This window comes from Podarcis muralis, chromosome 4 (assembly GCF_964188315.1).
Source record: "Podarcis muralis chromosome 4, rPodMur119.hap1.1, whole genome shotgun sequence".
Lineage (NCBI taxonomy): Eukaryota > Metazoa > Chordata > Lepidosauria > Squamata > Lacertidae > Podarcis > Podarcis muralis.
Genome location: NC_135658.1, coordinates 7,139,378 through 7,153,646, shown reverse-complemented (window position 1 = coordinate 7,153,646; position 14,269 = coordinate 7,139,378). Strand labels below are relative to the sequence as shown.

At 46.3% G+C, this 14,269-nt stretch overlaps 1 protein-coding gene and 1 pseudogene across 3 annotated transcripts in view; both read left to right on the top strand.

Moving 5' to 3' along the window:
- LOC114595412 (uncharacterized) overlaps positions 1-14,269 on the top strand; it is a 58,634-nt gene that overhangs the window by 30,567 nt on the left and 13,798 nt on the right. Inside the window, exons 1-3 of one of the 3 annotated variants that reach the window (XM_077928061.1) lie at positions 11,523-12,010; positions 12,177-12,258; positions 12,543-12,625. The exons of 1 other annotated variant lie outside the window; for it this stretch is intronic. In XM_077928061.1, the coding sequence (XP_077784187.1) occupies positions 11,609-12,010; positions 12,177-12,258; positions 12,543-12,625 (567 nt within the window). In that variant the 5' untranslated portion in view covers positions 11,523-11,608. Of the gene's footprint in view, positions 1-860; positions 2,601-11,522; positions 12,011-12,176; positions 12,259-12,542; positions 12,626-14,269 lie in introns of those variants that run through there. One more of the 3 variants, XM_077928062.1, reaches the window with a different exon arrangement.
- LOC144327644 (uncharacterized) lies at positions 2,623-5,308 on the top strand (annotated as a pseudogene).

Genomic DNA, 14,269 nt, shown 5'->3' with positions numbered 1-14,269 from the left:
CCAATTATTGAACAAGCACTGTCAGACAGGTGTATCTGACGTAGACGATCCCAGTATTGTTTGGCAGAGTACAAATCTGCAATGTGCAGGACCTGTGGTTCCTCTAGAGCCAACAAAATGTGCGCTCTGGCTCTATCATCTTCTTCACCTTCCTGCTCAGAGGGTTGTGGCTTCAAACCAGTTTCCACACAGTGCCAAAGTCTATCACGTTTTAGAACCAGTTCAAGCTTGAGAGCCCAAGTCAGGTAGTTCTTACCATTCAGACATTCCATCTGGGCAGTGTTGCCAAGATTAATAAACTGCGTAGGTTACTGAGCTGGCATGGCTTCTGCTCTTGCTGCATCGAGTCTGCTTCTTTGGTACGCAGTCTCACCACTGGACCTTCAGTCCCTTTGAGGTCCTCAGCGACAGTACCCTGATTCTCCAGCTTTAGCAATTCGCCATCCATAAAACACAAGGCCCATAACCTGACACTCAGCGTAAATTAATAATGCAGAGTTTTTAAGTGAAAGAATAAGAGCTTTACTTAGTTAAAATAAACTTCTTCATAAACAACATGGTTCCAAACAGTTTGACTGAGATTACATACTGACTCTGTTCCTCACAACTGAGGCATATTGACTCTGACTGAAATCTTACATAGAACGCAGAGAGAAAATGGCTGCCAAGCCACATGTCAGAGTGACTCAACAGTTAGCAGTTAGGCCTGAATAACTTGAGTAGGCCGAAATGATTGTGCAGTCCCAGCACTTCACAGCCTGCTTTGCTGCTTCTGCTCTCATGTGTCTTTGTCATGTGACACAACTCCCTTCAGTTCTTCTCCATTTATTCCTGAGGCTCTAATTTTGTCTTCATTGCAGATTGTGATGAATCTGAAATCGAGAACAAAGGTGACCACGATAAAGTCCCCAGAGAGGAGAAGCCGGATAAAAATTTCGAGTGTGGAGAAAGCTGCAAACAGAACTGCCATTCCACTTCCCTTCAACAAAATCTTATTGGAAAGAAACCCTATCAGTGTGTGGAATGTGGAAAGAGCTTCAGTCGGAGCGTCAACCTTATTTCCCATCAAAGAATTCATACAGGGATGAAACCATATCAGTGTGTTGAATGTGGAAAGAGCTTCACTGATAGCTCATCTCTCACTTCCCATCAAAGAATTCATACAGGGGATAAACATTATCAGTGTGTGGAATGTGGAAAGAGCTTCAATAAGAACAGTCTTACTTCCCATCAAAGAATTCATACAGGGGAGAAACCCTATCAGTGTGTGGAATGTGGAAAGAGCTTCAGTCAGGGTTCCTCTCTCACTTCTCATCAAAGAATTCATACAGGGGAGAAACCCTATCAGTGTGTGGAATGCGGAAAGAGCTTCAGCCAGAGCTCCTCTCTCACCTCTCATCAAAGGATTCATACAAGGGAGAAACCCTATCAGTGTGTGGAATGTGGAAAGAGCTTCAGCCAGAGCTCCTCTCTCACTTCCCATCAAATAATTCATTCAGGGGAGAAACCTTATCAGTGTGTGGAATGTGGAAAGAGCTTCAGTCAGAGACAGAATCTCACTTCCCATCAGAGAATTCATACAGGGGAGAAACCCTATCAGTGTGTGGAATGTGGAAAGAGCTTCAGTCAGAACTCCTCTCTCAGTTCCCATCAAAAAATTCATACAGGGGAGAAACCTTATCAGTGTGTGGAATGTGGAAAGAGCTTCAGTCAGAACTCCTCTCTCAGTTCCCATCAAAGAATTCATACAAGGGAGAAACCTTATCAGTGTGTGGAATGTGGAAAGAGCTTCACTGATAGCTCCTCTCTCACTTCCCATCAACGAATTCATTCAGGGGAGAAACCCTATCATTGTTTTGAATGTGGAAAGAGCTTCAGTCAGAACTCCTCTCTCAGTTCCCATCAAAAAATTCATACAGGGGAGAAACCTTATCAGTGTGTGGAATGTGGAAAGAGCTTCAGTCAGAACTCCTCTCTCAGTTCCCATCAAAGGATTCATACAGGGCAGAAACCCTATCAGTGTGTGGAATGTGGAAAGAGCTTCAGTCACAGCAACAATCTCACTTCCCATGAAAGAATTCATACAGGGGAGAAACCCTATCAGTGTGTGAAATGTGGAAAGAGCTTCAGTCAGAGCTCCTCTCTCACTTCACATCAAAGGATTCATAAAGGGGAGAAACCCTATCCGTGTGTGGAATGTGGAAAGAGCTTCAGAAACAGCCGCAATCTCACTTCCCATCAAAGGATTCATACAGGGAAGAAACCCTATCAGTGTGTGGAATGTGGAAAGAGCTTCAGTCACAGCAACAATCTCACTTCCCATCAAAGAATTCATACAGGGGAGAAACCCTATCAGTGTGTGGAATGTGGAAAGAGCTTCAGTCACAGCAACAATCTCACTTCCCATCAAAGAATTCATACAGGAGAAAAACCCTATCAGTGTGTGGAATGTGGAAAGAGCTTCAGTCACAGCAAGAATCTCACTTCCCATCAAAGAATTCATACAGGGGAGAAACCCTATCAGTGTGTGGAATGTGGAAAGAGCTTCACTGATAGCTCTTCCCTCACCTCCCATAAAAGAATTCATACAGGGGAGAAATGTTGGGTTGAAATAAACGACAGATGAATGGCAAGTGTCATATGGGAGGCATCTACCGAGCATGTCTCGGGGAGTCCCTTTTATTGAATATTACAGCATTGCCACATATGTGCTTGTTGCTGATTGGTTAACACAAATACAATACAAGGGTTGCATATAGACATTAATCATCAATAGATTAAAGGTTGGGAAAGGGAACACAGAATTGGACAGGCATGAAAACCTCCTTATTAAACTATAACTAGTGATTGATATAGCAGAACTTAAAGGAGCATATAAACTATTACTAGTGATTGATATAGCAAAACTTAACAGAGCATAACTATTGTATTCCGTAGATGTGGTCAACCATGCATTAAGAACAGGTCAGGGTACGATGTTTCATGAACTCAATGTGAACTGAACATTCTAGGGTAGGAAGGAATGCTTCAGCTTAGAGTGGTTTGCCAAAGTCATGTGCAGAAACAAAACTTCCCATCAGAGAAACCCTATCAGTGTGTGAAATGTGGAAAGAGCTTCACTGATAGCTCCTCTCTCAGCTTCCATCAAAGGATTCATACAGGGGAGAAACCCTATCTGTGTGTGGAATGTGGAAAGAGCTTCAGTCAGAGCTCTTTCACTTCACGTCAAAGAATTCATACAGGGGAGAAACCCTATCATTGTTTTGAATGTGGAAAGAGCTTCAGTCACAGCCCGAATCTCACTTCCCATCAAAGAATTCATACAGGCAAGAAACCCTTTCAGTGTGTGAAATGTGGAAAGAGCTTCACTAATAGCTCCTCTCTCACCTCCCATCAAAGGATTCATACAGGGGAGAAACCCTATCAGTGTGAGGAATGTGTAAAGAGCTTCAGTCACAGTCAGAATCTCACTTCACATCAAAGAATTCATACAGGGGAGAAACCCTATCAGTGTGTGAAATGTGGAAAGAACTTCAGTCACAGCTACAGTCTCACTTCCCATCAAAGAATTCATAAAGGGGAGAAACCCTATCAGTGCGTGGAATGTGGAAAGTACTTCAGTCAGCGCTCCTCTCTCACTTCACATCAAAGGATTCATAAAGGGGAGAAGCCCTATCCGTGTGTGGAATGTGGAAAGAGCTTCAGAAACAGCCGCAATCGCACTTCCCATCAAAGGATTCATACAGGGGAGAAACTATCAGTGTGTGAAATGTGGAAAGAACTTCACTGATAGCTCTTCCCTCACCTCCCATCAAAGAATTCATTCAGGGGAGAAACCCGATCATTGCTTTGAATGTGGAAGGAGCTTCAGTCACAGACAGAATCTCACTTCCCATCAAAGGATTCATACAGGGGAGAAGCTATCAGTGTGTGAAATGTGGAAAGAACTTCACTGATAGCTCATCTCTCAGCTCCCATCAAAGAATCCATACAGGGGAGAAACCTTATCAGTGTGTGGAATGTGGAAAGAGCTTCAGTAATAAGGACAGCCTTACTCCCCATCAAACAATTCATACAGGGGATAAACCCTATCAGTGTGTGGAATGTGGAAAGAGCTTCACTGATAGCTCCTCTCTCACTTCCCATCAAAGGATTCATACAGCGGAGAAACCCTATCAGTGTGAGGAATGTGGAAAGAGCTTCAGTCACAGTCGAAATCTCACTTCACATCAAAGAATCCATACAGGGGAGAAACCCTTTGAGTGTGTAAAATTTGGAAAGAGCTTCACTGATAGCTCCTCTCTCACCTCCCATCAAAGGATTCATACAGGGGAGAAACCCTATCAGTGTGCGGAATGTGGAAAGAGCTTCACTGATAGCTCCTATCTCACTTCCCATCAAAGAATTCATACAGGAGAGAAACCCTATCAGTGTGTGGAATGTGGAAAGAGCTTCACTGATAGCTCCAATCTCACTTCCCATTAAAGAATCCATGCAAAGTTGGGAAAAACCATTATGCAGCTTTAGAATCCAGGCTTTGGCTAATTGATGTGTATGAAGATAAAAGTGTTATGGGCCTTAATTTATGATGAGTTGAAACAAATGTTTGGAATAACCTTTCTAAAAAGACCAGAGGGATTTCTGTTAAGTATTGTTGGCAGAGACATCCCAAATTCCTTTAGAGAAGTATTTTTATATGCAACGGCCACAGCTCGGACTGGCACAACAAGCTACAAGAATTTGCTGAAATGGTGAAGTTGACAAATAGCCTGAGAGGCAATTCAAAACAAAAAATTATTTAAAAGTGGGATAGATATATGTTCCAAAATACAGTAAAGGTTCGCTATCTATGCTATCATTTAATTGACGTTGGAAAGAGACTGAGTTGAGAAATAAGACTAAGGGTACATATTGATATAGGAATGTATTAGATAAAATGTAAAGACATATACAATAATAAGAGTACATTCATTTGTGAAAAAGGAATATACAACGGGATAGACAGGAAGTCCCAAGTGTTGGTACATATATGATTTTGGAATAATTTTTTGTCCTTGTTTTCTTTTTCTTTTAGCATATAAACTTTGTATACATGTTGAAAATTATAGTAAAATAAGCCTTGTGATGTAACATGATCATGTTTACCGATGTAACGTAAGAACATTAATAATTTTTTTTAAAAAAAGACATCTAATGCTCTTTTAACATGTGATGTTTTGTGTTTTTATGTTGTAACCATCCTGAGACCTGTGGGTGTAGGGAATAGGTGCCAACTCTTCACCCCCCAATAAAATATTTGAGGAGGCCACCCCCCAGGTTTTTTGTGTTTTTTTCCCAAACACAACCTTTTATTCTTCTGCAACTTGCCATAAAATTTCTCTTTCAATCTGCCCTCTTAAAAAATAAAAAATAAATGCACAAAGGTCATGAAGAAAACAAAATACAAGAAAATACAAACGTAGACAGGTCCCATCTTTGCGGGTGAAGTGCAAAAGTTGCTTTAAAGCAAGGTTTCCCAAACTAGGGTCCCCAGCAGCTCTCGGACTACAGTTCCCATCATCCCTCCCCATTGGTCCTGCTAGCTAGGGGTGATGGGAGTTGTAGTCCAAAAACAGCTGGAGACCCAAGTTTGCTTTAAAGGGAAAGTAGGCTGGCCCTGTGACACCCTCTGCTGGCCAAAAGCACTGCCCCTGAATGTGAACCACCCCCAGTACTGCTAATTGGAATTAATAGAGCGCAAAACAGAAGTCTGATTGGCACTTCAACCTCTAGGGAGCTTCTAGGTGCTTTCTGAACAATGCCACAGGTAGAGGAGATGGAATGCTAGAAGTGTTCTCCAGGGCAAGGGGAGCTGCTGGGAAATGGAACTACGGGCTCAAAATATTACTTTTTTAAAAAGTTACTGCCATTCTAGGCATTGGCCACCTACCAATATTTTATTCAAGTCGGCAACACTGGGTTGGTTGGTTTACAAATTAAATAAATACATAAATCGCCTTCCTTTGCATATGTCAAGATCCTCATTTATTATTTTTAAAATTTATTCGCCCTTCATCTGAAGATTTTACAACATACAGGATGAAAGCATGGCTTTCTCAAAAACAAGTCAAGTCAGAGAAATCTCTCCTTTTTTTTTTTGATAGAGTTACAAACTTTGTGGATCAGGGAACTGCTGTTGAAATAGTGCATCTCGATTTCAGTGAGGCTTTTGTCAAAGTCCTCTGTGAGATTTATGTGAGGAAGCTGGTAAAATGTGGGCTGAATGAGATATATGTCTTAGGACATCAAACTGGGAAAGTGGATTTTAAACTGACTGAAGAGGTTTTATGCCCTTGGGAATTTGGTCTCTTAAATCTACACCTTCGCCTTCTGTTTCTGTGCGCTGCTCTGGTTCGCCAGAAGCGGCTTAGTCCTGCTGGCCACATGACCTGGAAGCTGTACGCCGGCTCCCTCGGCCAATAAAGTGAGATGAGCGCCGCAACCCCAGATTTGGCCATGACTGGACCTAATGGTCAGGAGTCCCTTTACCTTTACCTATGCATTAAAGCAGGGACGTCTAACTTCCAAGATGCTGAGATCTACTCCCAGTAATAAAAAACCTGCCAGTCATCTACCCATTGTCTTTGCCCAGAGTTGTTGAGCTTTTCTCAGGGAGCAGTGACCAGAGTTGTGGATGGACCAGTAGATCGCGATTGACCTGTTGCACATGCCTCCATTCTAGGAATTTGCAAAACAGCATCAAACCTTGCGTTACATGAAATACATTCGACAAACACAAGACGTAACCGGCTGTGGATTCACATAAACAATACTCTTCTATATATTCTTATCACAATATCAAATGTTTATCTTGCACATAAACAACACATAAAGTGCAATAAATCCGTTCATTCATAAAGACCAAATGTCTGCTAGTTTCTGTTCCACATATGTTCATAAAGTCCAATTTGGAGCCTACTACAGTTCCACAGTGTAGTAGTGTTGCACATGCCTCCATTGTAGGAACCGCACTCCTGACCCAGAATTTCACAAGAAGCCCCAACAATGATTCCCATTTCAAACAGGATACATGAACCTAGGCCAGTAGGGTCCTCTCTGGCAGACGGACAACCCCTTCCCCAAAGCCCCTCCCTCCCCCACCTCCCCATGGGGGTCCCTCCCCAGAAAGGCCTCCACTGTCCGGTGTTTGGACACCAGCTGCCTGGCACCTCTGTATCACCCGGAGCAAGAGATCTTGCTCTGGCTCCAGCAAAAGTCAGGCTGTCAGTTCCTCACTGCTGAGAGTGCAGAGTGGGGGGCAAAGAGCCCTGGCAGCGGGAGGAAGGTCTGAGGGATCCTCTCCCTACTCTTGTTTCCTCCAATACTCACCATTGCTGGATGAAGAAAGCCTGTGGCACATCTTCAAGAAGAGAAAAACAATAAGTAGCGAAATAAGAAACTGAGACAATAAGAATCCACTGATTGCCTCGCCTTGTCCTCCATCAACTGCCAGCAACTCCTCTCTTCTCCACTCGCCTCACTGCTAACCCAAAATGGCCGCCTGCAAGTCTGTGGTCCATGTCACCATAGCAACCCCCCCTCACCTGGACCTGGGCCCACCTGGCTCCACCTATTGGGAGATGATCTATAATGAAATGAAAAAAAAAGGTTTAAGATAGCCTTTGTTAAAAGACCAGAAGCATTTTTATTAGGTATTTTAGGGAAGGATTTACCAAAAGATAAGAAAAATCTATTCATGTATGCGACAACAGCAGCCAGAATTTTACTAGCTCAAAGATGGAAAGGCGATGAAATACCAGCGAAAGAACACTTAATTTTAATATATAAGGAATACAAATTTATAAGCAAAAGAAACAGAGGGGTTATAAACCAGGAAGGGAAGTTGGGGGAAGACATGGAGGGGGGGGTGTTAATTGAAATTGTAAAATGTAATTTGAATGTTTGATTATGTTAAAATTTCTTTAATTCAGTTATGAAAAGTGGCTCCTCTTATTTAAGGGCCCCACAGACCTCATGGGACACCAGAGCAGATTCCCTTGTTGCTTTTTTGAGTTGACCAGCAATGGGGGTTGCATTTCCTTATTTCCAGGAGGGCTGTTGCTAAAGCACATGACATGCTCTTCACACTTAGTTATCTATTAGGAACACAGGCACAAAAGGGGCCAGTGGAGGCCGAAGCGGCCCCCACTGCCCCCACCACGGAGTCCCTGGCACTCCTGGACCATGAGGGATGCCAGCTTTGGTCTTGGACCAAATTGGGGGCCAAACTGTCAGTATTTCATTCTCCATTGCTAGTGTAACATGATATCCATGTTTACACCTTCTGTACTGTCTGTGGAAGAATGGAAGTCAGTCTGTAAATCACTTCCATCCTTTCTTCTCTTTTCTCTTCTCTTTTACTCTGACCGAGGAGGAGACGGCTGTGGAAGACAGCTCACGCCATGTTTCTTTGTTATTTTCTGCTGTAAATAAAGCTTGATGTCACATTCCAACACAGTTTGCAGCACATCTGCAAAGAGAAGGACATGGGGACAGGTGAGTCCGTCCCTGAGCACCTGGCAAGGCTATTCCAAGAGTTTCCTCCTGGATTCCAAGTCCTACTACAGGGGAGGAGGGACACCCCAGGCCTTCAGAGGGGGTAATCCTGGCCTCCTTCAACCAGAATGTGGCTCCCCACACTAACGAAATGGTCAATATCCGGTTCCACTCCACCCCTTTAAAATTTAAATATCAAAACAGATCCCAACTTTCAGAGTGGAAAGACTGCTGCGCCACTCACAGAAATAGGACTACACTTCCTTCTCCCACCTTTAAAGTATACGTAAGGAACCTCAACTTCGCTCTTCAAGCCAAAAGACAACACTTCCGCGTCCCCTGGCAAAAACCCCTGGCCTTTCATTGCTAGAACCACCACCACATTTGTGGCATTTACCTCAGCGAGACGCAAGGACTGAGCGGGCGGCGAGATGCTTTCAGCCTTGGACACTTGGCGGGTTCTGAAAAGGCTGTGCAGTCCAGATTCACGACCCTGACAGGCTGGATTCGGCCCACGGGACATAGTTTGAGGATCCCTGGTCTACATTGACTGGCAGCTTCTCCCCAGAGTTTCAGGCAGGGATTTCGTCCAGCCCTTGTAGGAGATGTCAGGGGTTGACCCTGGGACATTCTGCATGCCAAGCAGGTGCTCCAGGGCTCCCCATATTTCACTAGCCTTTCAACGCTATGCTATTAGCAACCATGGAGATTCCACCTGCCTCTTTCGAAAGGAGAACACTCAACTGATCAATCTAATAAACAAACAAACAAACAATACTCCGCCCGTCGGGTTTTACCAGCCACTCTGGGCGGCTTCCAACAAAATATTAAAATAGTCCATCAAATATTAAAAGCTTCCCTAAACATAATAATAGCAACCATCCATTTTCAGTTCATTGAATTGACAATTAAGCATTTCTGGAAAGGGAAATGGCATACTTTTGTATATTAGCATAAAAAGCATGCATAAGAAAGTATTACTCATTTATGCTGAGAATAGGATTTATTTATTTTGAACTTCGCTTGGTTCCTCCTTGGCAGCCAGTGCAATTGCTTCAGCAGGGCTAGAACTCAGGACCCGCTGCCTTGAGGGACACCTAAGAGCAGTTTGGCAGGGGAAAGGTCTCCCTTGGGAGGTGGTGGACTCTCCTTCCTTGGAGGTTTCTAAGCAGAGATCGGACGGCCATCTGCCATGGATGCTTTAGCTGAGATTCCTGCCTTGCTGGGGGTTGGACTAGATGACCCTGGGATCCCCTCCTATCTCTCCACTCCGGAATTCCAGGAGGAGCTTCCTTGCCTCCTGCAAAGCCCTTTTCCCTGCAAGCTCTTCCTCTGGTTTCTGGCCAAGGGAGGGAGATGCTCAGAGTCCAGCCAAGAGCCTCACCCCCAAAAGGATATCTGGGCATGGGCGTAGCCAGGGGGGGCAGCTGCCCCCTAAATCCATAAAAAATAATAGAAATCTGAGGTTCTGCCAAGCGAGAGAGGGCTGAGCTGGAGGGACTCGGCTTGGCAAGGGTTAAAGGGAAGTGAGCTGCCTTCCTAGAGAGGCCAGGAAGCAAGAGGGGGCCAGGTCCTCCAGAGCCAAGGCCCCTCCCTCCCCAGTCCTTTCCTTGCTTTGGGGTCTCTCCTGCAAGGGCTGCCTCGCTGTCCCCTCCTGGGATCTGGTGAGTCTCCTCTCTCTCCCCCCAGAGGGTGCAGTGGGGAGACGGGGGGGGGGCAGGGCTGCAGCAGGGGAGGAGGCCTGGGGGGCCTGATCAGGGAGGGGCCAGGTCTGCCACGCTCTCCTTCCTGGAGATCACAGGATCCCAAACTCATCTGGCCCTCCGCCCCCCCCCTTCAGAAAAGATCCCCCTTCTTTAAACAAAGGAGTCCCTGGGACTTTAACTCTGTGTGACATTGCTCAGCCTCATTGCACAACGGAGGAAACATGTGCAAATGGTTTTCCAAAGCTGGACGAGGAGGTGGACTAGCCCCCCACCCCAGGAAAGGCCAGGAAAAAAGAGAGGGATCCCAGCCCAGAGTCTGGCTGCTGCACTGCAGACCAGTTTCCCAGTCGTCTCCCAGAGCAGCTCCCCACGGAGGCCACGGCAGAAATCCCCTCGCACCCAGAGCAGGGCATCCCAGGACCACATCCTCTCTGTGCCAAAGGGATTGTTGCTGACAAAGCAGCCAGAAATGGGCACTGCTACTCACTGAGCCTCCTGTGACCTTGGCATCAATGGCTGTGTGTGTGTTAAGCTATCTAACAGAATAATAATAATAATAATAGTAACAATAATAATAAATTACCGCCTAAATGTCAAGGGAGATGTCTTTGGCCTGCTCACTTGGCCCTCAGGGGGTTGATCAGATACATACCTGGCCCTCAGAGCAAAGAAAAAGGGACCCCACCCCAGAAGTCTGTCTGGAGAGCGGCAGAGAGTCCAAGTGCAAGAAAACGAGACAGAAGCAGGGGAGTGGGGGTGGGGAGCAACTCCTGAGGACACCCAGGTCAGGACCCCCACTAGAGCCAAGCATCTGTTTTTCACAAGATATAAATGACTCCCTTGTCAGTCAGTTCTGCCTTCATGCATTGACTGGAAGGCAGCAGAAACCAGGTTGATTAATCTCCCAGAAATCCCTTCAGTTGCCTCCACATTTTGCATTGCTAGGAGGTTAGAGACTTATTTCTTCTCCTCTTCCTACTCTTTCTTTTCAAAAAGATAGTTCATGGTCTGGGATGCGGTGAAATCCTGCCCTGGTTCCCAGCAAGACTCATCCATGCTTGCTCAGGGAACCATTCCCCCCCTTCAGTTGCCTCCACATTTTGCATTGCAATCTTCTTTCTAGGAGAGCTTCTTCTTCTTCTTCTTCTTCTTCTTCTTCTTCTTCTTCTTCTTCTTCTTCTTCTTCAGAAAATAGCTCATGGTTTGCTTGCTAAGGGAAGCTTTTTCTTCCTCTGACCTACAAATTCTGTAACAAAACAATGTATTTGCTTTGTAGGATTTCCTTGAGCTTTTCATTACGGCAGACAGAACTTGGCAGAAGTCCAAAGGGTTCCTTCCGATCTCTCAAAGGCTTCCTGAGAGCACAGATGGATGAGCAAGATTCAGCTGGCCCTGATACAGGAAGAGGCAATGGCAGCCAAACTGGGAGCAGTGGGGGATTCTGGGAAAACCCAGTGCAGAAGATCCTGGGTGAGGAAGGCACCCTCCGCTCAGAGGTGCAGAGCCAGCAGTTGAGGCAGTTCTGCTGCCAGGAGGCCAAAGGACCCCAAGAAGTTTGCAGTCGACTCTACCACTTTTGCCACCAATGGCTGAAGCCGGAAAGGCACACGAAAGCTGAGATGCTGGACCTGGTGATCTTGGAGCAGTTCCTGGCTGTCCTTCCCCCGGAGATGGAGAGCTGGGTGAGGGAATGCGGAGCGGAGACCAGTTCCCAGGCGGTGGCCCTGGCTGAAGGTTTCCTCCTGAGTCAGGCAGAGGAGAGAAAGCAGGTGAGAGAGACTTCCCTCTGGATACTCCCAAGGGGCTCCAAACAGGACAGAGAACATCCCATAATGGTCTGCTGATGGCCCATCCGTTTTCTGGGAAAGCATCCATGGAATGAGATCTCACAGCCTTTCTCCCCATTCTCTGTTTTGAATCCTTGTTTCTTTTCAGGGAAAGGATCTCTTTGCAGAAATGGACCTGGATTCCTGTGAGGCAGAGAGGCCTCCGTTGGACATCAGAGAGAGGCCACTGGGTAAGGAGGAAGGTGGTTTTTCTCCGTTTGGTCTCATTCTGTTGGTTTTCCAACGCACCTGAGGGTTCTTTTCATCTTGTTTTGGGGGGCGACAGTTGGGAAGAAGGGTCCAGAGGAGGGGAGATGTATTTTTGCACAACAAATATATGAAATGGACACAAATGCCCAAATCCTCTCAGCACCTAAGGCTTTCTGAAAGGCCCATCTGCAGTTAGAGATGCCCTGTTTCACCTGTGAGAGAAGCCGGCACTCCTGGCGTCCTGTTTACCTTTTATCTCTTGCAGGTGACAGAGTGATCCCAGGAAGACTTCCTGATCCGTCTTTTCATGGGGGCAGAAGGGAAGCAGCGGGTGTGGAACGAGATCAGGTCAGGGGAAGCTGCCTTGTGGGGACAGAGGCCGAGGGATGGAGCAATGTCATGGACTGGTTGGGGACAGAGGAATGGTGGGAGGATGCAGCCGGGGAACCAGGAAGGGAAGATGGCTCAGAGCCTAAGGAGTGGAGGTGGAGGAAGGATGAGCGGTCAGAGGGGGAAGAGGGAGAAGCCTGGGAAGAGGAGGTGTCAGAAGCTGAAGGGGTAACAGGGCTTAGTGAGCTGGGAGACACTGTGGCAGAATGCAGTGCAGAATCAGAGGCAGAAGAGGAAGGAGGCGAGTGGGAGAGGAAGGTCGAGAGGCAGAGGTGAGTCAGGAGAAGGAGGAGCCACCGGTGGCTCCCTCTCCTTTTGCCAGAAGCCACCCTCCCTGCTTGTCTCTCAGAGCCAGGAGACCCCGTGCATTGCAGGAATCTCACCCAAGACAGATGGCCATCCAAAACAGGCTTATTTTATTTCTAGATTGATCACTGAATGCTCAGATTGGTTTCTAAGCAGTGAACAGATCAGAACAAATAGTGGCCTGGATTCACCTAACCAGCCCCATCGGCTACAAAAAGGGGCCTGCCCCTCATTCCTCCCCCTCTCCATATCTCCATGAACCCCTGGATTTTGGCTCTAGGGCATTGGGAGGGAACTCCCCAGAACAGCTCAGGAGGAGAGGAGAAAGTGGACCCTTTCAGGCAAACTGGAATGCTTACGTAGGCAGAATGACTTGGAAAACACAAGGTGGAGAACCACGTATTTGCACAAAGACGAATACCCATAATTAAAACTTAGAATAAAATAAGCATCCAGAATTAAAATGTGCAGCAAAGTAATCTCATTGAAACAACTCCCCTGCGTGAGTGCCTGAGGGCCCCGCTTCTGGCACTCACCATCTGGCCCAGGGCGGGGCCTGACAGGCCTCATAAGGACGGTTGCTGCTGCTGCTCCTGCTGGCCAGGAGGACTCGGAGCGGTGCAATGTTCTTTTTAAAATGTTTTTAAATTTTTCTTTTTCCCTTTTGATTACTTTTTTTGTGGGGGGTAGGGTGGATGTTTTGTTGGGCTCGGGAATTTGTTTGATTTTGATTGTAATTTTTACAGTTTTTTGTTTGTATTGTTTTATTGTGGGTTCTTTCTTTTCTTTAAGGGTTTTATTTTGTTCTTAAGGGGGGGGTAAGGGCTGCCGGGGAGTGGGTCCCAGCCCACAAAATAGCTGGGGGATGTTCCATGGGGGGGATGCACTGGGACAACCGAGCTCAGTGATCATGGGTAGGAGGAGGAGGTACGCTAAGAGCAGACCATGTCATTACAGATGAGACAGGTTTAGTTGTTGGAGGACTATCCCTGCCTCCAGGTCTGGTCCTGACTGGACGGATACTAGAATCAGCAAGCGATACCCACATGACCTGAAGGTGCTGCTGTGCAATGCCAGGTCAATGATTCATAAAACCACTGCCATCCATGACTTGATCATGGATGAAGGACTTGATCTGGCATGTGTAACAGAGACTTAGTTGGATGAAGCAGATGGGCCTGTCCTTGCAGTTGCTTGCCCACCAGGTTTCTCTTACACAGCAACCCAGGCCTTGCACATAGCTGTCAAGTGTCCCTTATTTGAAGGGACAGTCCCTTATTCCAGCGCCATGTCCCG